This window comes from Oncorhynchus mykiss, chromosome 26, assembly GCF_013265735.2.
Source record: "Oncorhynchus mykiss isolate Arlee chromosome 26, USDA_OmykA_1.1, whole genome shotgun sequence".
NCBI classification, from domain to species: Eukaryota; Metazoa; Chordata; class Actinopteri; order Salmoniformes; family Salmonidae; genus Oncorhynchus; species Oncorhynchus mykiss.
The window spans coordinates 28,832,842-28,859,310 of record NC_048590.1 but is presented as its reverse complement, the minus strand read 5'-3'; the positions used below and the strand labels follow the sequence as shown (position 1 = coordinate 28,859,310).

Below are 26,469 nucleotides of genomic sequence, written 5' to 3'. Positions count from 1 at the left end.
CATGACTCTGAGGTCATTAAAGATCCCATGGCACTTATCGTAAGAATAGGGGTGTTAACCCCGGTGTCCTGGCTAAATTCCCAATCTGGCCCTCAAACCATCATGGTCACCTAATAATCCCCAGTTTACAATTGGCTCATTCATCCCCCAGATCGTTGCTGCAAATGAGAATGTGTTCTCAAGTCAATTTACCTGGTAAAATAACGGATAAAAAAACAAACAAAAAACAAGTTAGCTAGCTAACTAACGTTAACTAGCCACATCTAGCAGAAGCTCACTACTAAACTGACCTGGCAATCCTACTATCGTGGACACTTGTCTCCAAGCAGCATTTTTTGTGTTTATGTAGCTGTCAGCAGCTGTGTCAAAAATACACGGTTTTGAGGATACTGCGAAAATTATTCTCTCGTTGCGTAAATTCGAATCTGGTGTCAGGATAAATATAACAATGAGTCACCGATTGTATACTATGTATTTTTTATTAGCTAAGTAATAAATGGCAAATGCAACTTTCGTATATACGGGCTCACTGTAATACCACGCAGGGCAGAACAGAGAACTGACAAGATGTATATAAACGGTATTCTTTATACTGTGATAGACAGGTTGGGACTGTCTGTTGGCCTATCACAGAGGCTGGGCGTGGTTTAAACTTGCTCAGCCTATTGCAGGTGCTCAGGCGGGTCCCCGCCTCTTGGCGCTTCTGTTGATAGATGTAACTGTTGCTGTGAAGAACATTCATGCGCTCATGCTCCATACCATTATCTAACAAAAGACTGCTTGTTCTGCAACCCCACGCTCTGAATGTGCCCCCCCCCAACTCATTGCACAGTTCTTGTCTTCTGTATTTTTCCATCATGAGAAAGGCCCATGGCCCTGAAGCTTTTAACAATGTTTCAAGTCAGCTATGTTGCATAACACATACATACATCCACACAAGCCAACAGCAGATAATATTCAATCATATATATGGTAATGGCTATAATGTAAAACACAGGATCCAACAATCCCCCTTTTTACACCCCCAAGGGTGTGAACAAAAATTCAGCAATTAATCATATAACAGTTACAAAGTTTAAAATACCTTCATGTCCTCCATTCGATCCCACTATGTACTAGATTGGCTACCAGCCACCTAGGAACTTACAACCCTCATGTCAAAAGAGAACAGCTCATTTAAAAACAGAACAAAAGAAAATGGTGTGAAATTTAAGTCCCCCTTTTGACACCCGCTAGGGTGTCACTCATTATCCTTTATTTCAGCGGTCCCAACATAGTAATATGTTAATAGCATTTCATGAAAATAATAAAACGTTTATTATTAATAAAACATGAATTATTTGTTAAAAATTTGTTACAGAAAAACAGAAAAGAAAAATCATCCAAGAAAAATTACAAATCAACAAGTGATATATGCTTTTGTCTCTCCCTTTTGACAAAAACAGGATAAGACTTTATTGTTTATTGACATGTAAGATGTAGGATAAAACTTTGGTCATGGAAAACAGAGTAAAGCAGAGCAAAGCACTATTATAAACCATCTGGTCCTCTCAGCTACTCCTATCCTGCACCAGGTGGGCACCATGCCACCCAGGGACTCCAAACCTTCACAACAGGGAGAACAAACATACTGGAAAGAAAACCTATCATAAAAAAAATGTAAAACAAGGAACTGTGGTGGTGTAATATTTATTCTACTACCTCACCCACAGCATACCATGGGTCATCCTCAGTCAGTTCCATCCTCCCCTGAAAGCTTGATTCAGTATCAGCATCTCCAACTGGAGCATCAAGCAAAGGCATCATGCCTGAAGCCTTCACCACATCTGTAACAGACTTCTTAAAACACGGTATGATGCAAGCAGCACAACACATCAATAATAAAATACAAGAATTAGGGTCAGAAATCCAGTAACCACCATACCAGTGTACTTACCAAACCAGGCTCCCAACCAAGAGAACAGTCCAGACTCCTCTACCCCCGCCATGGTCCTCATCTCAGCAGATAGGGCATCAAGCCCACTAAGGGCCTTAGATATACTACCATCTGGACTGGTGTTATTAGGAATATACGTGCAACATTGTTCACCGAACATCTTGCAGACACCCCCCTGACTGGCAAGAAGCATATCCAAAGCAAGTCTATTCTGTCTGGCAACCCTAGATGTGGCCTCCAGCTGTTCAGACATACCTGTGAGTGCATCACGGGAGTAATCCACAAAACACTGTTGATTATAGTAGATATAATTAATCCATGCAGTCTGTCTTGCATCCACTATGGCTGGACCTATAATAGGTAGTAAGTGCCAGAGTCCATCATTCCTACCCAAGGCCTGAAACTCATGAGGAACCCCCACTGGCACTCCCAACAGGTTAGTGTGTATGTCAACTACATCCTCTGTCCATGGAGCACTACGTCTATGTCTCCCATGGGATGGAATGTTTTCAGGTCCCCTGGATACAGAGTCCAACAGCTGTTCAGCAGTAACATCAACAATGGTCAATGGAATGATCAAACTGGTCAGAGTACACGTACCTTGCCAGTCTCCTCTAAGAATGGGTCTCAGCACTCTTTTGGGTCCACATAACCACCACACATCAGCCAGACCACTAGTTTGGTTTAGGCCTGTAACTGGCTTTGTGGAATTAATGGTTATGTTACTACTGCAATCAGCTTCACGCAATCTCCCATAATCAATGCCATGTCTGGCTCTGGTTCGTCTGGGACCTCTGTGGTTTTGGCAGCACCTTAATAGAAAACACACCCATCGTGTCTGTCCTGGTCCTTTGTAGTCCGAGGGTGTAAGTCCCTGCATCAGAGAGCTTAATAGTTTTGATGGTTAGTAGGATTTCATCACCTTTACAAAGTTCAACAGTGCTCCCAGGTTTCCCCCATATCATGGAAAACCTATCCACCTTTGTGGGATCCCCTATGTTATAAGGATACCCTCTTCTCCAATCCTAGAACTGTCCCAAGTTGGTTATCATGTAATCCCCATACGGACACCCTCCCCCATTACACAGGTACACTGACACTCCTGTAAAGCCCCACCCTCTCCCAGAGAACACATCAGCAGCCAGAGGCCAAACCACACTTCCACTTCTATGAACGTTACACAGTGATGGGAGTGCGGGGTCAGGGAAGCTTCGTTAAGAGAGTGAAACCCCGAGCCATATTGGTTTCGGTTCTTCTCTCTAACTCTGTGATGGTTTGGCAGTGTCAGTGTGTCCTACCCTCCAACAATGTGTGATATGTCCCCAGGTAGCTACTGCAAAGGCTGTCACCAGGAGCACTTGGTATGGCCCTCCCAACGGGCTGCTTCACATCTATTCTCCACAGGGACTGGATTGAGTGAATCACCTTCTCCTTTAATTCACCTGTTATGCATAAAATCTTGGACATACAGGTTTGGTTAACAAACAGTTTCTCATTTGTTCTCTCTGATTATATCTTTAACCTCTATGCCTATTTGTTAGCTAGAATATATGGTTTTTTTTTAATTATTTTATTATCCAATAGGCCCCATCCAATCCTAGACCACAATTTACCCATCCCCCTTTTGATACCTGGCTCTGCCCAGGTAACAACCTTACCTACTCTAAATAATGACTTAGGTAAGATTAGTATATTATCCTTCTGTTCTGACATTATCATGTAGGAGCGCCCCTTTCATTCTCCACATGTCCAATTCTCCCTTTTGTCTCCACTCAGTAACTGTTATCTTTGCTCGTCCTGGCGCCCCTTCTAAAACTTCTCCTCTCTGCTCTCCAACCTTCAAGGTCTCCGCAGCGCGGGAGGGCTGTTCTGTCTGCCTTTTCCCCCTTTCTGTCTGTAGCTCTTTTTCTCATGTTTCCACATTTGAACTAAATGTCTCACTGTTTGGCTTTATCTAAACTCATGGATTTTTTTAGAAAAACATGTCTATGGTGGCAATTTCTAAAGTCCTTATATAGGTTAATTAAACTCCACTATAATTAATTTACCTTAAAAAATAAATATATATATATATATATATATTTTTTTTTAAACAGTATTACCCATGACCACAAATTCATTATTCAAATGGCACTCCCCTGTGGCTGATCAGACCACCCAGGAGAGCCATGAAAGCAGGTCAAAGGTTACATTCGTGTTCCATACCATATTAGACATATTAAAGAACCCTTTATCTTAAAAAAAAAAAAAAACTTGTGTAATTAAAACTCAGAAAATAAAACTCCTAATATTCCATATTTGAGTGTACCCCTTTAAGATATCTTGTCTCTGGGAACAGGGAAATCCCCTTAACCCAAACGTTTACAACAAAACCAAAACCTAATAATTACGATAATCCCCTCAAACTCAAATAATTAGTCTCGATGTTTCATGTCTTACATTCGTGTTTCTCCAAATTGTCTCACCAAAATACTTCTTAAATACCCAGCCATTAGACACACACACACACACACACAACTGTGATAAACGTACACAGTCCCTTTAACATTAAATCAAATCAGCCTGCAATCCACTCTGCGGGCCTTTCATTGTTCCCCATAATGAAAACAGATTCTAATGTTAGTATACCTTAACCTCCTGTTTAATTTCAATGGTGTTATCTGAACAATCAAACCAAAATCAATCACCAGGAAGTACTTGTGTAAATTAATTAAAAGAACAAAATAAATCTACCTTATTTCTCAGCACTTGGTTAGAACACCCACCCGTCTTACGTCGACCACACCCGTCGCCCCGTCTCCCGTATCTAGTGTAAATCTTATCTATTACTCAGTGGCTCAATTAATGTTTAACGTAAGTATGTTCAGATGTTGATTATGTAATTCTACAATATTAGTATAGTTCAAACCTCATAATATAAATCTACACACTGAATTTTACGTTAATAGAGTTGAACACTTTTTCCAATAGTCATGCACACCCCCCTCAATATTCTATGATATAACTCTGTGCAAACATCTCATCAGCAAGCCTGCAACTTTTTAAACATTCTCACCGGTACCAGCTCCAACTGAAATACCTAATGTACCACACTCGCTTGGCAGGCTCAAATTAATACAACTCAGACATCTCATCTGAATGTCCCTGACCTCATTCATACCGATATTAGTCCCCGACTGAATATCAAGCGTATTTCATGCACACGATTTGAGTCTCACAAATCTCCATTCAAGCCAGTAAGCTTCAACTTACACCATACACACACAAATCTCCATTCACCCCAGTAAGCAGACCAGTGGGAGACGCAATGGCCCCTCCTTCTATCCATTCTCTGTACAGCTTCTCACCCCACTCTCTTGACCTCCATTCACTTCTAAAGTGGACTTCAGCGTTTTCAACACCTTTTCTATTTCCAACGACATTTTATGTACACTACAATACTGTCAACAACCTATGCCTTTACTCAAACCCAAGTGGTACCCTTTCCTTACGGCTAAATCGGCCCCCAATTAGATCTAAAGTAAGAACTCAATTATGCACTGTGGGTCCCCTAGGGTATTAAGTAGTCTAGTGTCCCCCGGATTATCACTTTTACTTTAATACCAAATGTACAAAATAAAAAATACAATCAGCCCATATGACTAACGTGTCGACCGGATCACGTTTCTAGAACAACTTAATGTCTCATTCAAACTTGGTAGTCAGTGCGTCGACTTTACTACCCGATGTACTTCACACACACCTATGCTTTGTTAGGACCTTAGAGAGACCCTCTCCTTAAGGCTAAATCGGTCTCAAGTCCAATTAGTCAATTTAATTATCCGTCATTCACACTTGGCCCTGCCTAGTACATCACATTTGCATCATATGGCTTTCCATTCGCACTTTGGTGGTCACTCGTTACCCACCACTCGTACATGTAGTCCCAGACTATCCAGTCACACTTTTATAATCAACTAGAATGAATCATACATGTAGTCCCAGACTATCCAGTCACACTTTTATAATCAACTAGAATGAATCATACATGTAGTCCCAGACTATCCAGTCACACTTTTATAATCAACTAGAATGAATCATACATGTAGTCCCAGACTATCCATTCACGCTTTGGTGGTCACCCGTTACCCACCATTCATACATGTAGTAAGTGTTCTCTGTTACCACCTACCAGCCAGGCATACTAGTACATCCCATACACAATGCATCATTAAGTTTTGTTGATCAATAATAAAATTGCAATTGCCAATGGAGATATTACTTTCTCAACTATTTTCCAATCTCACACATCATAATAGTTAAAATTTAGTAACTTACATCAAACAGGTGTCTCACAAAACTAAATTTGGATAACTCCAATGTGCAGAACTTTAGTTTTTCACAACAGGTGTCTGCTTACCTTTTTTAGTTGACCGGTCAGAATTTGTGAAACACACCGTCCGACGACAGTACTGGCCAATCGGCTGGCACACCAATGTCCAGCGATGTCCTTTACCAGATCACGTCGGTGGTCACCATGTTAGAGTTGCGTAAATTCGAATCTGGTATCAGGATAAATATAACAATGAGTCACCGATTGTATACTATGTATTTTTTTATTAGCTAAGTAATAAATGGCAAATGCAACTTTCGTATATACGGGCTCACTGTAATACCACGCAGGGCAGAACAGAGAACTGACAAGATGTGTGTAAACAGTATTCTTTATACTGTGATAGACAGTTCCAACCCGTCTGTTGGCCTATCACAGTAGAGGCTCGGCGTGGTTTAAACTTGCTCAGCCTATTGCAAGCGGGTCCCCGCCTCTTGGCGCTTCTGTTGATAGATTTAACTGTTGCTGTGAAGAACATCCATGCGCTCATGCTCCATACCGTTATCTCGCACCTGGTTCCTGTTATCTAACAAAAGACCACTTGTTCTGCAACCCCACGCTCTGAATGTGCCCCCCCCAACTCATTGCACAGTTCTTGTCTTCTGTATTTTTCCATCATGAGAAAGGCCCATGGCCCTGAAGCTTTTAACAATGTTTCAAGTCAGCTATGTTGCATAACACATACATACATCCACACAAGCCAACAGCAGATAATATTCAATCATATATATGGTAATGGCTATAATGTAAAACACAGGATCCAACACCAACCGCACTCGACCGTCTGCAAAAGGTACCTGCATCAGTATAGTTGCCTTGCTGCGCAAAATGTTATGCAGCAGCGATGCAATAACACAGTCGGTGTGTTCGAAGCGTAAGGCAAGTTCTTATTTACAATGACTGGCTAGCCCGAACCAAACCCTAACGACGGTGGACCAATTGTGCGTCACCCTATCATAGCCAGTTGTGATACAGCCTGGAAACTAACCAGGGTCTGTAGCGACGCCATTAGCACTGATATTCAGTGCATTAGAACCCTAAACACCACTCGAGAGCCCAAGGAAAGAGGTTGATAAATGATGTACATATGTCTGTTTAATAAGCTGAATTGCTGATTATCAGTCTTTTAAAAAAAATGTATTTAAAAAATTGTCTATTACCACTAAACTTTTTGGTTTTGAATATATGAATATGTTAATGATCTGCCAATCAGCTGTCCCCTGTGTCTTCCCCTCAGGAGAGTACTTAAGACTTGTGTGAGAAGAAACTTATTAGAGTGAGAAGTAGGTGAAGGCTCAGTGATTTAATGAAAATAGTTAGAAAATGATTGTCTAGGATTTAATATCCATCATTACAATGGACTTGTATATAATGTAAAATATTACAATAGCTTTTGGTTGATTCACAAGCCGGAGAGCGCTCGCTTGCACATAAGAGGTAATTCACCTCCGAGAGAGTGCTCTCAATAGGCCTACTTGCAGTGGACTTAGTGAATAAGGGGGCCGTTTAAAAAAATCCTTCTGAGGGGCCCCACTAACCCAAAATTCAATAAAAATATGATTGTGGGGGGGGTAGAGGCAGTTTATAAGGTAAAGGAGTGAAATTATATGCTGTATGTTATTTTCTTCCAGAATGGATTTTTTAAATTAAGAGTGCTTTCAAAAGGAGTCATAAGGGCAGAGGTGGAGGTGTATATCGAAAGCTATATCAGTGACCTTGATGGGTCATATGACTACAAAAGTCTAAATACACAACCACTTCATTTTTACTGTGAACAACACATGGCAAGAGGAAAATCGACACGGCAGCCACAGGACACCACGGCAAACAATTGTAAGGTCTATGTGTCCATTGACATCAACGATGGGCCCACCTCAAAAGTCTGTATCAGAAAGATGCTGGAGCACAAGGGCCATGAGAATTCCCACTCTGAGAATGTGACAAACCACATCCACCCAGACCTGGTCACATATATTGAGATCTTGTCTCTTCAATGCAAGGCATGCCACGAAATTGCCAACAGTACCATGAACCAAAATAATAAAATGAAGACCCTGGACAGGCATCATGAAAATGACTCCTGGAGTGTTGACTCGCTTGTGAAACCAGACCTTAAGAGAGGACAATGTCTCAATCAGCCTCTCTGCAGAGCAACAGATCAATCACTGTTGATTATGTTTACGATAATTATGATCATGATCATTATGATAATGCTCTTTTAATGTAAGAGCTGTTTGACAAGACTGCATGGAATTTCATCCTGCTTTGGTGGGATGGAGTTTTGGCCTGACTAGTGACATCACCAGCCAGTAAATTAGTTAACAGACCAATAAGAAATAGAGTTCCAAACATTTCTGCCGATAACAGCTAATTTTCAGTTTTCCCCTCCCCAATCAGACCAGTCCGACAGTCCTAGCTAAATTCTTGCTTGAGAAATCGCTCTTTGCTAAGATTGTTTTCATTTAAAATGGTCAAAAATAAATCAACAATCACAGTAAAAGGTACATCATTTTTCGCCAGGCCAGAAATTATTTGATATTGAGATACAAATGGCTGCATTGGACCTTTAACCTAACCTTATTTTAACCAATTCGGAAATAGATGATGACTTGACTATTTGTCTGCATAAAATATCCCATATTTTACCACATCCAGCTCAGGTAATATATAGTCCTACTCTGCTAACTTCTCCTGCCCCTCCCTCATCTTCACTGACCTCACTCCCACTTGGACCCTCTACATATGGGAAAACAGAAATGTTGCCAAAAGCACAGCCCTGTTGCAGCACTCGTGACAAATGGATTCAATATTCAAGTTAAGGTTATTGGAAACACATAGTCAGTCATACATGCTAACTTTATTTTCCCAGAGGGAACTTAATTTGGGGTGTCAGATACATCAAGCACACTTCAAATTAAAAACACACAACAGAGTATTATTACAATCAAAACTATTGACACTATGAAAATATATATTTGATAAAAGAATACGCTGTTTAATATCATAGCTTTGGCTATGGGGGGGGACAAGTATTATAAGATAGGCCTAAAACAACTTTCTTTGTTACTTTGTTCTGTTTTTGTGCAGCCCTAGTTGCATTTGCCCAAAACATGGTTAAAACTATAATTTTGATATCATGGATGGTCAGTCCTTGCATCCATAGCGCCATCTATGAATCTGAGATCATTTATATTTATCCAGGCCCATCCCTCAGCTTTTCACCATACCAGGGTGGGGAGGACACTGTTGGAGCTACTGCTGATTGACATGTCTTGGAATTATTTTTAAAAAATACATAAATGTCAAAATGGCATTAATATAATAACTAATACTTTTGTATGCATGCCATGCATCACAATATTTCAGAATTAACATTTACCATTAGTTCGACTTCCTATTACCTTTCATGATACTGGTGGGTGCTGTTTTATATGTAACGACATGCACACGCTATTGAAATAAAAGTGTACAGACATTTTGTAATTTCAGAGTGACACATCATAGACAGATAAATTATAGCAACTAGCTAGCTACCTTACTGAGTTGTCTTCACTTTCTTCCAGTGTAGGCTACTGCTCAGTCTGTCAAAGTCGCCAGTTTTTTTATTGATTTCATGAAGTGCAACGCAGCATAGACAATGTCAATGATGCAATTTAAGCTCTATTTTTGAATCTGAAAACAAGCAATTCTACTCTCGTAAACCATATCTAATTTGTTAGCAAGCTTCCTTAATTTACATGTAGCGTAGCATTTAACTAGCTGTCAGTCAATCGAACTAGCTGGTTGGACGCGGCACTGCTGTAGGCAGACTGCTTCTCCTCGAAGGCTCGAACGCGGTGGTGAAGGCATTGCTGAGAGCCCATTGGCTATCGAACGACCAATGGCGTGGGTCTTGATGGCTTGGGAGCCCTCCTCGGAACCAGTCCGGGCGTTGCTCTGATGAACGTGCCTGGAATTGTGTCTCTCCGACAACACTGCGCAAACTCATCAGGACAACGTCGTGAAGAAAGACGGATGCTGGGCGAACGCGGATGCCCAAAGTGAACCTCGAAAAGTATACTGACGACAGAATACAGAAGTGTGAATAAATTGAGAGTCTTGCTCTGATACCATTAACTTTTGACCTGAATGTGAATGGTGAGTCTCGCTGCCACAGATTAAACGACCACCGGGAGTCTGACCGAGGGACGTAATCACATCAGCAGGTAACGTTACACGGCATAGCCTCCTAACAATCGGCGGAGCAAAAGTCATCTAGCTAAACCACCAAAATATATCCTAGTCACAAGAGTGGTTATAAAGATCTCATCGATTTTCTAAATCGTAATCCAGAACCCCTGGGTGTCTGTCTCCCCAGCCACTGGATCGTTAATGTTAGCTAACAAGTTAATTTATGTGAACAAAAATAAACGCAACAATTAACGATTTTACCGAGTTACAGTTCATAAAAGGAAATCAATCATTTGAAATAAATGTGGACCTAATCTATTAGTTTCACATGACTGGGGATACAGATATGCATCCGTTGGTCACAGATACCTTAAAGAAAAAGGTAAGGGGTGGATCAGAAAACCAGTCGGTATTTGGTGTGATCGCCATTTCCCTCACGCAGCAAGATGCATCACCTTCACATAGAGTTGATGAGGCTGGTGATTGTGGCCTGTGGAATGTTGTCCCACTCTTTTCCGATGGCTGTGCGAAGTTGCTGGATAATGTCGGGAACTGGAACACACTGTCATACACATCAATCCAGAGCATCCCAAACATGCTCAATGGGTGACATGTCTGGTGAGTATGTAGGCCATGTCAGAACTGGAACATTTTCAGCTTCCAGGAATTGTGTTCAGACCCTTGCCAATTATCATGATGATGCATGAGGTGATGTCATCAGGATGAATAGCAGAACAATGGGCTTAAGGATCCTGTCACGGTATCTCTGTGCATTCAAATTGCCATTGATAAAATGCTATTGTGTTTGTTGTCCGTAGCCTATGCCTTCCCATACCATAACCCACCATGGGGCACTCTGTTTACAACGTTGACTTCAGCAAACCGCTTGCCCACACGGCTTACCCGTCTTCTGCGGTTGTGAGGCCTGTTGGACGTACTGCCAAATTCTCTAAAATGATGTTGGAGGCGCTTTATGTTAGAGAAATTAACATTACATTTTCTGGCAACAGCTCTGGTGGACATTCCTGCAATCAACATGCCAATTGCATGCTCCCTTAAAACCTCTTTGGGCAGAGATCCCGCTAACGGGATCATGAAAGTGCAGGGTGCCAAATTCAAACAACAGAAATCTCATAATTAAAATTCCTCAAACACACAAGTACAGTTCTTGTTAATCCCACCACAGTCTCTTATTTCAAATAGGCTTTACGGCGAAAGCACCACAAACGATTATGTTAGGTGAGTGCCTAGTCACAGAAAAACACAGCCATTTTTTCAGCCAAAGAGAGGAGTCACAAAAAGCGGAAATAGAGATAAATGAATCACTAACCTTTGATGATCTTCATCAGATGACTTCATGTTACACAATACATGTATGTTTTGTTCGATAAAGTTCATATTTATATAAAAAAAATCTCAGTATACATTGGCACGTTATGTTCAGTAGTTCCAAAAACATCCAGTGATTTTGCAAAGAGCCACATCAATTTACAGAAATACTCATCATAAATGTTGATGAAAATACAAGTGTTATACATGGAACTTTAGATCCACTTCTCCTTAATGCAACCGCTGTGTCAGATTTCAAAAAAACTTTACGGAAAAAGCACACCATGCAATAATCAGAGTACAGTGCTCAGAGACCAAAACAAGCCAAACATATATCTTCCATGTTGTGTAGTCAACAGAAGTCAGAAATAGCATTATAAATATTCACTTATCTTTGATGATCTTCATTAGAATGCACTCCCAGGAATCCCAGTTACACTATAAATGTTTGATTTGTTCGATAAAGTTCATCATTTATGTCCAAATACCTCCTTTTTGTTTGCGCGTTTAGCCCAGTAATCCAAATTCATGACGCGCGAGCAGACAAAGTCAAAAAAGTTCTGTTACAGTCCGTAGAAACATGTCAAACGATGTATAGAATCAATCTTTAGGATATTTTTATCATACGTCTTCGATAATGTTCCAACCGGAGAATTCCTTTGTCTGTAGAAATGCAATGGAAAGCAAGCTAACTTTCATGTGAACGGGCGTGGTCAGCTAATGGCACTCTGCATTCTACCTCTGACTCAATCCCCTCTCATTTGCCCCCACTTCACAGTAGAAGCATCAAACAAGGTTCTAAAGACTGTTGACATCTAGTGGAAGCCTTAGGAAGTGCAATATGACCCCATAGACAGTGTATTCAATAGGAAAAGAGTTGAAAAACTACAAACCTCAGATTTCCTACTTCCTGGTTGGATTTTTTTCTCAGGTTTTTGCCTGCCATATGGGTTTTGTTATACTCAGACATCATTCAAACAGTTTTAGAAACTTCATAGTGTTATTATCTTGGAAAGGGAGCAATCCTCACTAACAGGGATTTAAACAAATTTGTGCCCAAAATTTGAGAGAAATGAGCTTTTTGTGTGGATGAAAGATTTCTGGGATCTTTTATTTCAGCTCATGAAACATGGGACCAACACTTACAGTGGGGCAAAAAAGTATTTAGGCGGCCACCAATTGTGCAAGTTCTCCCACTTAAAAAGATGAGAGAGGCCTGTAATTTTCATCATAGGTACACTTCAACTATGACAGGCAAAATGAGAAAAAAAATCCAGAAAATCACATTGTAGGATTTTTAATGAATTTATTTGCAAATTATGGTGGAAAATAAGTATTTGGTCAATAACAAAAGTTTATCTCAGTACTTTGTTATATACCCTTTGTTGGCAATGACAGAGGTCAAACGTTTTCTGTAAGTCTTCACAAGGTTTTCACACACTGTTACTGGTATTTTGGCCCATTCCTCCATGCAGATCTCCTCTAGAGCAGTGCTGTTTTGGGGCTGTTGCTGGGCAACACAGACTTTCAACTCCCTCCAAAGATGTTCTATGGGGTTGAGATCTGGAGACTGGCTAGGCCACTCCAGGACCTTGAAATGCTTCTTACGAAGCCACTCCTTCGTTGCCCGGGCGGTGTGTTTGGGATCATTGTCATGCTGAAAGACCCAGCCACGTTTCATCTTCAATGCCCTTGCTGATGGAAGGAGGTTTTCACTCAAAATCTCACGATACATGGCCCCATTCATTCTTTCCTTTACACGGATCAGTCGTCCTGGTCCCTTTGCAGAAAAACAGCCCCAAAGCATGATGTTTCCACCCCCATGCTTCACAGTAGGTATGGTGTTCTTTGGATGCAACTCAGCATTCTTTGTCCTCCAAACACGACGAGTTGAGTTTTTACCACAAAGTTCTATTTTGATTTCATCTGAACATATGACATTCTCCCAATCTTCTTCTGGATCATCCAAATGCTCTCTAGCAAACTTCAGACGGGCCTGGACATGTACTGGCTTAAGAAGGGGGACACGTCTGGCACTGCAGGATTTGAGTCCCTGGCGGCGTAGTGTGTTACTGATGGTAGGCTTTGTTACTTTGGTCCCAGCTCTCTGCAGGTCATTCACTAGGTCCCCCCGTGTGGTTCTGGGATTTTTGCTCACCGTTCTTGTGATCATTTTGACCCCACGGGGTGAGATCTTGCGTGGAACCCCAGATCGAGGGAGATTATCAGTGGTCTTGTATGTCTTCCATTTCCTAATAATTGCTCCCACAGTTGATTTCTTCAAACCAAGCTGCTTACCTATTGCAGATTCAGTCTTCCCAGCCTGGTGCAGGTCTACAATTTTGTTTCTGGTGTTCTTTGACAGCTCTTGTGTCTTGGCCATAGTGGAGTTTGGAGTGTGACTGTTTGAGGTTGTGGACAGGTGTCTTTTATACTGATAACAAGTTCAAACAGGTGCCATTAATACAGGTAACGAGTGGAGGACAGAGGAGCCTCTTAAAGAATAAGTTACCGGTCTGTGAGAGCCAGAAATCTTGCTTGTTTGTAGGTGACCAAATACTTATTTTCCACCGTAATTTGCAAATAAATTCATTAAAAATCCTACAATGTGATTTTTGGAATTTTTTTTCTCATTTTTTCTGTCATAGTTGAAGTGTACCTATGATGAAAATGACAGGCCTCTCATCTTTTTAAGTGGGAGAACTTGCACAATTGGTGGCTGACTAAATACTTTTTTGCCCCACTGTACATGCACTTATGTTGCGTTTTATATTTTTGTTCAGTCTGGATATGGTTCGGCCTAGCCCTAGGTCATGACTCTCAGTTCCATTACACATAATAAGACTAATTGTACAAAGGCGTCTTCTTTAGAGGGAAGTTTTGTTGAGATCCCCGTCACTCGGTCTGAACATTAACATGTATCGCTTGCAGTAAGGTTTTGGAAGCATATGGACATTTCACATCAGCAAGAAATAATTTTCAGAAAACAAAAGGTTACGTTTATACACACCTTGATAGGATTAGTGTTCCCACACTGCCGTATCTCAATGTTACATCTCTTGTTTACGGAAAACAGACTGAAGACAAAAGCTGACCACCTGTGCTAATTAGCAATCTAGCATGCTCCGAACACCTGTATGTAAGCATAACTTGAAGTGTAGTTTGATAGGATGGAAGTACCCATAGCTGTATGGAACTGTGCAAAACTGCTACAGTAAGTATCTTCTTTATCTGAAGGATTGTCTCTCGCTGATGAGGGCCGTATCGCAAGCGATGTCTTGACATTTCCAAACGTTAAAACACAGCGTTGCGGTTGTAGTTCACACAAGGCAGTCTGGGGGAAAGATAATGGCTGAGAACTGTAGGGGGTTTGAGAGCTATGGTTCTGCTTAACTCACACATGCATAAGTAGCAGTCTTTGCAGTTCTGTAGTGTAAACTACTTGGTTATCAGCCATAGAACCATAGGTATGAATATCAAATTGTTTTTGAGAATAAGTTTCAACTAACCTGATATTGGCGACACTATCCTCATTCTCGATTCGACAAAACATGTATCTACAAAAATGTCCAGTTGCAAGTGGTGCGTTTGGAATTTCTAAAATGCTCTGATGTTAAAATGAATAAATGCTTCTCTCCATGAAGTAATCTAACAATGTGTACGCTGCCATCTTGTCTATTTCAAATCTTCTCTCACTAATCGAGACATGAGTGTCATCATGACATGCAACACTTTGGGGTGGACCCGTCTATCTCAATCAATACCAGGTTAGTTGAAAAACCTCTGGCAACTTTTTTTATAGGCAAATCTGTAACTCACAGTAATGGATACCAACAATCTTTGGTTAAATCACATCTGGTCTAACAATTTGTAGCTAATGTGTAGATAGTAGGACAGAGGAGCAGGTAGTCGTGGACGTTTATAATCGTACAATACATGTAAAAGTAATTCAACGTTTAGTTTCTCCATTGTAAATAATAATAATTCTAAAACATTTTCCTGTGTTGCCAGGCAACAACAGATACTACCACTGTGAGACAAGAGGACGACGTTGGGATGCTTGCGTGTCTGTGTGGTGCAGACCAGACATACAGTGAAGTGGAGTGGCAGCAATGTTGCCTGGTGTTGGTGTGTTTGGCACAGGGAGTACGGCACGGGTGCTAGTTCCTTTACTGCGGGGGGAAGGGTTTGAGGTACACGCGCTCTGGGGGAGGAGCGAGGAGGAGGCAAGCTCCCTGGCGCAGGAGCTGGGCATTCTGTTTCACACCAGCCAATCGGACGATGTCTTATTGCACCCTGATGTTGACCTGGTCTGCATCTACATCTCACCCCCACTCACACGGCAGATTGCAGTCAAAGCCCTGGGTAAGACAACACAAATGCATGCATGCACGCTTGTACACACACACAGTTGGGTTCTATGGTGTCCAGCCCCACCCAGGAAGTGTGGCAGACTTTGGTTCTTTCCTGCCTCTGCCCCGTGGGAGAGCGTGGTTAATCGCTGTAAAAATCCCAGTGTTTACACCACAAACATTGGCACAATGCCTACACAACGCTCAGCCAATACACAGAATACTCTTACTGTGTTTTCATAGCACACAAATACTTGACGAGGCTGTAGGGAAGCAATGCTATGGACTCATACCCCCCCCCCCCCCCCCCCCCCCATCTCTCTCCCTCTCCACGGCTGAGGCTCTTTTTTTCCTCTCTCACTACATCCCTTCTCGTAGTCTCTATTGAGCCCTCTCTGTCTTTCACTGTATTCTGATTGATTTACAATAGTTGCCTATAAGCTTTAACTGAATCGTGAGTTTTGAGGTACTAGTAGGTTATGTCAAAGGAGGTGACCGTCTTATCTGGGTGAATTCCTGAGCGTTGACCTCAGCTTCCTGCTTTAGTTTCTGCTTCCTGAGAGTGTCTCAACCAACCGGAAGGGGGAGGGAGGGAGGGAGGTGTGTGTGTGTGTGTGTGTGTGTGTGCACGCACGTGCGGCAGAGGGGTCTGGACAGTATGTTCTTCCTCCTACTGAGTCGACCGAATGGTGGAATTCCTGTGTTGGGTGGGGCTTTAAGGTCAGGCCTGAGGTTATATTTGCATATAGACACACACACAGTTAATAAATAGTGCCACAACCTACATACACACATGGTGGTTGTTGAAGCATAGAGGTGTTTTCAAGAACATCTCTCTCTCTCTCTCTCTCTCTCTCTCTCTCTCTCTCTCTCTCTCTCTCTCTCTCTCTCTCTCTCTCTCTCTCTCTCTCTCTCTCTCTCTCTCTCTCTCTCTCTCTCTCTCTCTCTCTCTCTCTCTCTCAGGGATAGGTAAGAATGTGGTATGTGAGAAGGCTGCTACCGCTGTGGACGCGTTCAAGATGGTGACTGCTGCGCAATACTACCCCCAGTTGCTGAGCATTGTGGGTAATGCTCTGCGCTTCCTACCAGCGTTCGTAGCAATGCGGCAGCTGCTGGCAGAGGGATACGTGGGTGAGCTGCAAGTGTGCGACGCCCGTGTCTATGGTCCCAGTCTGCTCGATCAATCATACGGCTGGACCTGCGAGGAGCTGATGGGGGGTGGCGGGCTCCACACGGTTGGCTCTACCCTCGTGGACCTGCTGAGTCACCTGACGGGAGCACGGGCGGTGCGGGTGCACGGCCTTCTCCGGACGTTCGTGGGGCAGAATGGAGCAATCCACGGGATCCGCTGCGTCACCAGCGATGACTTCAGTTTCTTCCAGATGCTGATGGGAGGGTCTGCTTCTGGTAGAGGGGTAGGGACTGGGACTGGGTCAGGAGTGTGCTGCACTGTGACACTGAACTTCAACATGCCGGGGGCCTTTGTCCACGAGGTGATGGTTGTTGGGTCAGCAGGGAGGCTGATTGCCAGGGGGACAGAGCTGTATGGGCAGCGCAATGGAGGGAAAGGGGAGGAGCTGCTGCTAGGGGACAGCGGAGGGACGGGACAAGAGGTCAAGGATGTCCCCCTGCCACACCTGCGGGGGCTAGGGTCCATGGTTACGGCTCTAAAAGATGCTTTCCAGGCACAGGAAGAGCGTCGGTTGTGGGCGCAGGGGCCGGTTGCTATGGCGTCGACATTTGAGGATGGGCTGTACGTGCAGACGGTGGTGGAGGCGGTGAAACGGTCAAGCCGCAGCGGTGAGTGGGAAAGTGTGGAGGTCATGACTCAGGAACCAGATCCCAACCAAAACCTCTGTGAGGTGCTGCTGATAAACAAGAACTGAGTACTCATTTATATACACACACACACACACTAATATAAATGACCTACAGACAGCCTCTATGGCCTGTCCTGACGAGACTGTCCCCTATCAACCATTACCCTGTGTCTGGCGACCTCTTCCGTGCATCAGGGCCACACTCAAAGCCACAGCATCCTGCCCTGCAAGAAGCCACAGGCAGGCAGACTGGTGGGCACACCTTCTACTGGATGTGAACTCTTCTTCTCAGCAGAGTTTTTGTGTGTGTGTTTTCACATTTTGCAGACAATCCGATCCTAGTTCACCTTACCCACACACATTCCTATCAAATCAGTGAACACCTTGAAGGAGGAAGTGTTTAGTATTCATGCTACAGTTTCTCACTGTGCCTCACTACTTCTGCCGATGAAAGAAATGTTTGGAGTTGTTTACATACATGTCACAGATGAAATGTTGGGTTTTCTCTTACACAAATGTGTATTATACACATAAAAAACATAGTTACTTTTAAATAGTAACTTACTAACTCAAGAATTTCATTTAAAAAAATCTAACTTTACAACTTCTCGTAGAGTTTACACGATGATGCGTATCATCATCAGACTGCCATCACAGCAGAGTTACTCATATGCAATCCCCCTTGACTTTCAGTTAATTATTATTTCATGTGTATATTAGTATTTTTTTATTATATTGATTGTTGATCCCATTTTCCATATCAGCATCTCCTGCATTGATAAAATGCTACTACAACCCTGTGCAAGCCTGTGAATAGAATGTGTCTGACCTATATGGTGGAAAGACTGCTGTATTTATTTCATTTTTACTTTTGCGTTTTTACTAAGAAAGGCTGTTTTATTTAATTAGTATGTGTTCAGCTAGTGGAAATGTGTCTGATAAGCTATAAGATGTTTGTTAATGGTGTAATATTCATATGTGTAAACATACTGAATTATAATTGGATGCATTTTACCGCCGTATCATACTGTGCTATGATTGGTTAAGACCACCCAGAGGGTTAGGTCATGGTCAGTTGATCATGGTTGGAGATAAGTGAACATGCAGTTGTAGCTAGCTAATAAAGAGCTACGTTAAGAAATATCCTGTAGTACTGCATTTTATTATTTTGTACAAAGCGTGCAAAACAAGACACATGGATATTTATATTTTGTTTTAAGTTATTTCAGTTTTACTTGGTGTTATCACTGTTCAACACAATACCTGTGATTTTATTTTCAGTGGAGTGGACAGAGGCTGTGAAAACACCGTGCAATCCTGTCAGCTCCCAAGTTAATACATATCCGACTAGTATTGCTGCCTCCGTGCGTGTTTAATTTACTCAGACGTGAGGATTTTCAAAAATTACTGATAAAATGTAAATGTTTTCCGGTAGTGTAAAGTAATCCACACAACACAATGTTAATTGAATGATTGCTCCAATCTTCCCCTATGAATTGGGGTCTCATTCAAATGATGGATGTACAATTAGACTGACCAAAAGTGCACTGCATCACAATGTAGATAATTTAGACGGGCTAGGGTTTTGAATACTCTGCTGCAGGCTTTCGATGAAAACTGCAAATACGATAGGTGCAGCGTTAGTGTCCTTTTCCAGCATTCAAGCAACTCTCAATCACTAAGGTATAATGCAGACACTACGATTTTGCCACAAATTCGTCATGTTTTGCCGTCCCGGACAAGTTGTCATGATCGGGGTAAAATCCTCTGAATTTGGCCTAGGATCATATGAACTTGGGTTAGGATCAGAACAGCCGGGACTCGCGTAGTTTGAGCGGGTCAAGGGCGCACCGATAATGGCTGTTTTGTTCTCTAGACCCCTGTCAGATGTTCTGACATGTCAGCAATTTTGGTTGTGCATCTGGAAGCATAAGCAGTTCTATGACGCGATTGGGCAAGGATTGCTGTCAGTTTTCCGCATGTGACACCAAAATGAAGATAAAAATAAAACAGCTTTTTTTCAAGAGAAATCCCTGATCACACTTGTAGGCGACGTTAGATAGCTAAGCGCATGTGCACAAATACATTATCCGTATAACAGTCGACTCGCGGCGACACTATATAACGTTTCAGAAATGTCGTGACCCGGAAGTACTTATTGGAGTCGCTGATGAGACGTCTATTAGTTACCACAAAGTCAAAAGGGCTACATCGTAGAAATTAATGAAAAAAAATGTGGTCTTCATTTAAGGTTGGCAGTTTGCTTAAGGTTAGGTTTAAAACCACAATTTAATAAGATAAATTATATAAATAGGCGAGCTTTATGACATTGAGGCTGTGGTAACTAGTGACGACCGACGAGACGTTTATGTGAAGATGGCGCCTAGAAAGCGAAGTGTCGTTTGGTCTTTTTTCAGAGCAGTAGACGAGAAGAAAGTGACTTGTCTGCTGTGTTTGGAGACCGTCCTTCATTGCGGCCACACCACGAACATGCTAAGGCATTTGCGAAGCAAACACCTGAACGAGTATAGTAGCGCGGCAGCATCAAAAGATAGGCGGTCTGTGGCGGCGGACGACAACAGTCAACCGATGATGATTAACAGTGAAGACTATTGTGATGGTATGATTTGATATTATGTGAAGTTATCATACTCGAATATCAGGTAATGCGAATGTAAAGTGTATCAAACTTGCATTCGTCAACCCACGTGTGATGCACATACGGTGTTTGGTTATTCAGTCAAATGTTTCCATTGTGTTAGCCCAGATGCTAACTCAACTAGCTAGCACACATTTGTACCCATACTAGGCCGGGCTTGCTATGTTAACGTCCCCCATATCCAAGTGTTACGAGTCTCGGGTCAAAGCGGAAAGACTGGTTGCAAAGTTTGGTTGACTGCCTAATGTGTGTGTCTTTCTGACCCCAGATGCGTAGTTATTTTTGATCATGGCCTAAAGGCAGTGTTTAGCCTATATTAATTTAGCAGCGGTGGGTAATTGTTGCCACCGCTGTCAAAAATGTAATTAGTTTATATAAATATTTCTGCCGAGCCGCCCTTTTAAATGGATAGTCGTTAGCTCAATGGCTGGACATCTATGGGAAGACCTAGTATGCTAGATGAGCCAGTCACACTAAATATAAACGAATGGAATGCTGCTTACCAACTAGCTATATTATGCTGCAGACAATGCTTTGTTTTCACCAAAAGTTAGCTAGCTTGTAACGTTAGCAGCTACGTTGTCTGTGTCCGGAATCAGCTGTTGCTGACCCAACGTTACAATGTAGTGATCGTGGAGAAACATGCTGATCTACGAATTGATTTGTGATAACACTCCTTACGTTTGGGGCGTTAGGTTAATTAAACAAGCCACGCAGTGTTGCCAGGTTTAGTAAAAATGTCTAACCCAATGACCTATGAAAACGTGCCCACAAGGCCAGAAAATTATCCCCAAAATGTTGTTTTGCAGCGTCAGAGGATTTGCCTAATTTATCCATGAAACCCTTTTCCATAACTTTATCGAGCGAATTAAGGAATATCAACGTAGGGTAAGAAGCAATAATTATTATTTTAATGGGAAACCGAATTTAGCAAGTTTAAGAATGTTGCAAGAGAAAATCTAAATCGCCTTTATTAAACTCCAGATTATTTTCTATTAATGGATGTTGATTTTAAATAGTTTTGACTGCTATGATTAAACAATAAGGCCCAAGGAGCTGTGGTATATGGCCAATAAATAGGACTGTTCTTTGGACATATCCCTTAGCTGTGGTATATTGGCCATATATCACATACCATCCTGTGACGGTGCCACTTTGAGTAAGGCCATTCTACTGCCAATGTTTCTCTGGAGATTACATGGCTGTGTGCTAGATTTTATACACCTGTCAGCTATGAGTGTGGCTGAAATAGCTGAATCCACTAATTTGAAGGGATGTCCACATACTTTTGTAATAAGATAGATTAGCTAGCAACACATTTTAGGTGAATGGTTGTCAGACAGTCCTTAGTGGAGTAACTTATTTTTTGTATTTTGTTTTTTGCTGGTCTGTTTGTGTTTCAGTGGAGGTAGCACTAGAGGAGCAGCCCCCAGAGCAGGCAGCCTCGGTGAGTGATGCAGACATCGCAAGCGCCATCAATGGCATCCTGAAGGCAGCAGAGGATCATGCTGTGGTCCGAGACAGCGGGGCTGGGATTGTGGGCCAGGGCAGTGCAGGGGCCACACCATCCGGCCGGAAGTGGAGCTCCGTGTGGACGCACTACGAGCGTTTAGAGGAGCAGAACCGCGCGCTTTGTCTGATCTGCAATGAGAAGATCCAGCACCAGAGCAGCACCAGCAACCTGCTGCGCCACCTCTCCAAGAGACATCCAGATGCCTTTGCTCGCCTGGAGTGCCACATCAAGAAACAGAAGACCAGCGGTGTCCAGAAGACATTGCGCAGAGACGGCGACTCAGGTCCCAAACACACCAACCTGTCAAGGAGAATTGGAGAGGTTGCACTGAAACAAAGCCCAGGGAAATTTCCAGGTCGGTCTGATGACTGTATATATGTGAATGTCGGTGTTGCTCAAATTGATCCCAAAATACTGTATTCTGTATTCGAAGAACTGATGCTCATACGTGTGTTAACTTATGAAATTACATAAGTTAGAGAACCTGAGCTCTTGATTTCATGCTGTCTTTCCTGTCTCCGCTCTCTTTCTCTCACTCTGTAGATGCTTTTGATATGATGGGAGCATGTGAGGGGGAGGTGCGTGTGTTGGAGCGGGAGCGTGAGCTGACGGAGGCCTTGAGGAGTGCTCAGCAGCAGGAGGCACGGGCACTGGAGCAGCAGAGGGAGCTCCTGGAGACACTACGTCGGGCTAACACCAGAGAGACATCTGCAGAGAAAGAGGCCCTGGAGACCTTGAGGAGAAGCCAAGAGCAGGAGGCCCGCTCCTTGCAGAAGGAGAGGGAAGACCTGCAGAGAGAGCGAGTGGAGTTGCAGATGGAGAAGGAAAGGATGCAAAGGGAGAGAGAGGAGCTGGAGTGCTTACGAAGGGAGTATGGGCAAGACAGGAGTCCGGTGCAGACAGTGGACCGTACCACTGGGTTATTCCAGGGGGACGTGGTACAGGAACAGGAGGTGACTATGAGGGAAGAGGTTCTTGGTTAGGGGATGTTTCAGTAAGCCAACAGGACGATTCTGTAATGTTCAGAAGTTGACAACCTATCCCATCACCATGCATTCAGACTCTACCTCAAACACCTCTCTAAAAGGAGCGAGATGGTGGGTGAATGCACTCTGGAGAGGGTTTAGTGATGTAAATACTTAACTCTTTTTTTAAATGAAAATAAACCAGCACCATGTCAATAAGTTGTGGAGTTTTTAGTTCAGGAGTATAGAAAGTCCTCGTGCAGAAGACGACCTACCATTAAATCATTGTACTATAGAACAAAGTGACTAATTTGAGTTAGGGGTATAACATATTTCGTTAAAATTATAATTTTTCATATACAGTACCAGTCAAAAGTTAGGCTACACCTACTCATTCAAGGGTTTTTCTTTATTTTTACTATTTTCTACATTGTAGAAGAATTGTCAAGACCTCAAAACTATGAAATAACACTTGGAATGTAGTAACTAAAAAAGTGTCAAACAAATCAAAATATATTTGAGATTCTTTGAAGTAGCCACCCGTTGCCTAGATGACAGCTTTACACACTTGGCTTTCTCTCAACCAGCTTCACCTTGAATGCTTTTCCAACAGTCTTGAAGGAGTTCCTACATATGCTGAGCACTTGTTAGCTGCTTTTCTTTCACTCTGCAGTCCAACTCATCCCAAACCATCTCAATTGGGTTGAGTTCGGGTGATTTATGGAGGCCAGGTCATCTGATGCAGCACTCATCAGTCTCCTTCTTGGTCAAATAGCCCTTACACAGCCTGGAGGTGTGGTGTTACATTGTCATGTTGAAAAATGAATGATAGTCCCACTAAGCAAACCAGATGGGACGGCGTATTGTTGCGGAATGCAGTGGTATCCATGCTGGTTGTGTGCCTTGAATTCTCTCTCTATATATATATATATATATATATATATATATATATATATATATATATATATATATATATATATATATATATATATATATATATATATATATATATATATATATATATATATTACCTTTTATTTAACCAGGTAGGTAAGTTGAGAACAAGTTTTCAATTGCGAAAAACCAAGATGGCCAAGATAAAGCAAAGCAGTTCAACACATACAACGACAGAGTTTCACATGGAGTAAAACAAACATACAGCCAATAATACAGTATAAACAAGTCAATATACGATGTGAGCAAATGAGGTGAGATATGGGAGGTAAAGGCAAAAAATGGCCATGGTGGCAAAGTAAATACAATATAGCAAGTAAAACACTGGAATGGTAGATTTGCAGTGGAAGAATGTGCAAAGTAGAAATAAAAATAATGGGGTTCAAAGGAGCAAAATAAAAAATCTAATAAATACAGTAGGGAAAGAGGTAGTTGTTTGGGCTAAATTATAGATGGGCTATGTACAGGTGCAGTAATCTGTGAGCTGCTCTGACAGCGGTTGCTTAAAGCTAGTGAGGGAGATAAGTGTTTCCAGAGATTTTTGTAGTTTGTTCCAGTCATTGGCAGCAGAGAACTGTAAGGAGAGGCGGCCAAACAAGAAATTGGTTTTGGGGGTGGCCAGAGATATACCTGCTTGAGCGCGTGCTACAGGTGGGTGCTGCTATGGTGACCAGCGAGCTGAGATAAGGGGGGACTTTATCTAGCAGGGTCTTGTAGATGACCTGGAGCCAGTGGGTTTGGCGACGAGTATGACGCGAGGGCCAGCCAGCGAGCGTACAGGTCGCAGTGGTGGCTATTATACGAGGCTTTGGTGACAAAACGGATGGCACTGTGATAGACTGCATCCAATTTATTGAGTAAGGTATTGTAGTCTATTTTGTAGATGACATCGCTGAAGTCGAGGATAGGTAGGATGGTCAGTTTTACGAGGGCATGTTTGGCAGCATGAGTGAAGGATGCTTTTTTTGCGAAATAGGAAGCCAATTCTATATTTAATTTGGGATTGGAGATGCTTAATGAGTTTGGAAGGAGAGTTTACAGTCTAACCAGACACCTAGGTATTTGTAGTTGTCCACATATTCTAAGTCAGAACCATCCAATACTGTCAGTTTAATAAAAACTAAGGACAGCTTGAATCAGAGAGATACGAGTGTATCTGATTCCACACCCTGTTTTCCAAATCAGTATTTGTGAGTTATTAATATGTGCCTGAGATTGAGAGGACTTGGAACTCAACTCCACCTTATTATTGTCCACAACTGATTATTCTTTCTTAGTCTAAGTTCGAACTGTCCAGAGTAGTGATGCTGGATGGGCGGGCATGTGTGGGCAGTGATCGGTTGAAAAGCATGCATTTAATTTGACTTGTATTTAACAGCAGTTGGAGGCCATGGAAGGAGAGCTGTCTGGCATTGAAGCTCGTCTGGAGGTTTGTTATGTGTCCAAAGAAGGGCCAGAAGTATACAGAATGGTGTCAAGGGGAAGGGTGGCTACTTTGAAGAATCTCAAATGTAAAATATATTTTGATTTGTTTAAAACGTTTTTAGTTACTAAATGATTCCGTGTGTTATTTCATAGTTTTGATGTCTTCACTATTATTCTACAATGCAGAAAATAGTACAAATAAAGTATGTGTCAAGTTGACTGGTACGGTATATTTATTACAGAATTAAAGTGTTCAATCATTACAATTCATTACAATTACAATCTCTGGGAACAGTCCCAACCCTAATCCAACCCCCCTTTCCATCCCAGGAAAATAATAATAGAAGGCTTTAGGTGAAATGTGCATACATCATGGCATAAAAAAACAGTACATCTAATTTTAACAGGAAGAAATTAAACGATAGGAGTACAACAAGTTCTTTCTTAGTGATTATCTGCTTCAACATTTATTTATTTAACAATGTGATGTACTGTTTGGGACCGACGCAAACAATTCCTTCACGGTACTTAATTTCCATTAGTAATTTCCATTCATCTCATTGAACTTTTGGTCAGAACTTGGATGTATTTGCTCCAATTGCTCCCTCTTTAGGCACTGACGGCCTTGTTCTTCCAGAAGAGGGCCAGACCTCGCTTCCATCGGAGAGAATGTGGGTGCTTGAGCTCTGTCCAGTTGTCATGGAACTCGGCTCTGGTCCCCGCAGTCTCTTAACACAGATCCACAGGAACAGGAAGAACCCTGTGGAAAACCGGAAGAGTGTCATAAACTAGCAGAGGTGTATCCGGAGAGCTCAACATTGCTGAATGTTCAGAAAGAAATATACTGTGTAGAACAGCCATACTTGTCTGTGGAGCTCAGCACTACATTATTGCGATCTGCAGTGTTAGAAATGTGAAATTGTGATGTTCCTGAATAAGCATTATTTAGTATGTACGGGAAGTCTTTCACCCCT

General features: G+C 42.2%; 3 protein-coding genes across 6 annotated transcripts; 2 read left to right on the top strand and 1 right to left on the bottom strand.

The window, feature by feature from the left end:
* Positions 1-1,350: 1,350 nt before the first annotated feature.
* LOC110506571 lies at positions 1,351-10,213 on the bottom strand. Of its 2 annotated transcripts, none has more exons than XM_036964272.1 (2): positions 9,843-10,178; positions 1,351-8,419 (listed from the first exon to the last, which is right to left on the bottom strand). In XM_036964272.1, the coding sequence occupies exon 2, from the start codon at positions 2,814-2,816 to the stop codon at positions 1,875-1,877; it is 942 nt and encodes a 313-aa protein (XP_036820167.1). In that variant the 5' UTR covers positions 2,817-8,419; positions 9,843-10,178; the 3' UTR covers positions 1,351-1,874. The 2 variants fall into 2 exon arrangements, 1 of the variants encoding a protein (XP_036820167.1); XR_005039847.1 differs by lacking the exon at positions 1,351-8,419 and adding an exon at positions 8,426-9,579 and having other exon boundaries at positions 9,843-10,213.
* Positions 10,214-10,286: 73 nt separating this feature from the next.
* On the top strand, positions 10,287-19,332 carry gfod2 (glucose-fructose oxidoreductase domain containing 2). Of its 3 annotated transcripts, XM_036964271.1 has the most exons (4): positions 10,287-10,513; positions 15,512-15,574; positions 15,819-16,172; positions 17,123-19,332. In XM_036964271.1, the coding sequence occupies exons 3-4, from the start codon at positions 15,920-15,922 to the stop codon at positions 18,043-18,045; spliced, it is 1,176 nt and encodes a 391-aa protein (XP_036820166.1). In that variant the 5' UTR covers positions 10,287-10,513; positions 15,512-15,574; positions 15,819-15,919; the 3' UTR covers positions 18,046-19,332. The 3 variants fall into 3 exon arrangements, with proteins under 3 accessions (XP_036820166.1, XP_021441961.2, XP_021441962.2); XM_021586286.2 differs by lacking the exon at positions 15,512-15,574; XM_021586287.2 differs by lacking the exon at positions 10,287-10,513 and having other exon boundaries at positions 14,499-15,574.
* A 787-nt stretch (positions 19,333-20,119) lies between these two features.
* Positions 20,120-23,335, top strand: LOC110506569 (trichohyalin). Its single transcript, XM_021586288.2, has 3 exons — positions 20,120-20,599; positions 22,042-22,506; positions 22,695-23,335. The coding sequence occupies exons 1-3, from the start codon at positions 20,356-20,358 to the stop codon at positions 23,132-23,134; spliced, it is 1,149 nt and encodes a 382-aa protein (XP_021441963.2). The 5' UTR covers positions 20,120-20,355; the 3' UTR covers positions 23,135-23,335.
* The last annotated feature ends 3,134 nt before the right edge of the window (positions 23,336-26,469 follow it).

Coding starts and splice junctions, on each gene's coding strand:
- gfod2 (XM_021586286.2), top strand. CDS start 15,920: ATGTTGCCTGGTGTTGGTGTGTTTGGCACAGGGAGTACGGCACGGGTG. Junction 16,173..17,122: donor GATTGCAGTCAAAGCCCTGG/GTAAGACAACAC, acceptor TCTCTCTCTCAG/GGATAGGTAAGAATGTGGTA.
- LOC110506569 (XM_021586288.2), top strand. CDS start 20,356: ATGGCGCCTAGAAAGCGAAGTGTCGTTTGGTCTTTTTTCAGAGCAGTA. Junction 20,600..22,041: donor CAGTGAAGACTATTGTGATG/GTATGATTTGAT, acceptor TTTGTGTTTCAG/TGGAGGTAGCACTAGAGGAG. Junction 22,507..22,694: donor AAGCCCAGGGAAATTTCCAG/GTCGGTCTGATG, acceptor CTCACTCTGTAG/ATGCTTTTGATATGATGGGA.
- LOC110506571 (XM_036964272.1), bottom strand. CDS start 2,816: ATGCAGGGACTTACACCCTCGGACTACAAAGGACCAGGACAGACACGA.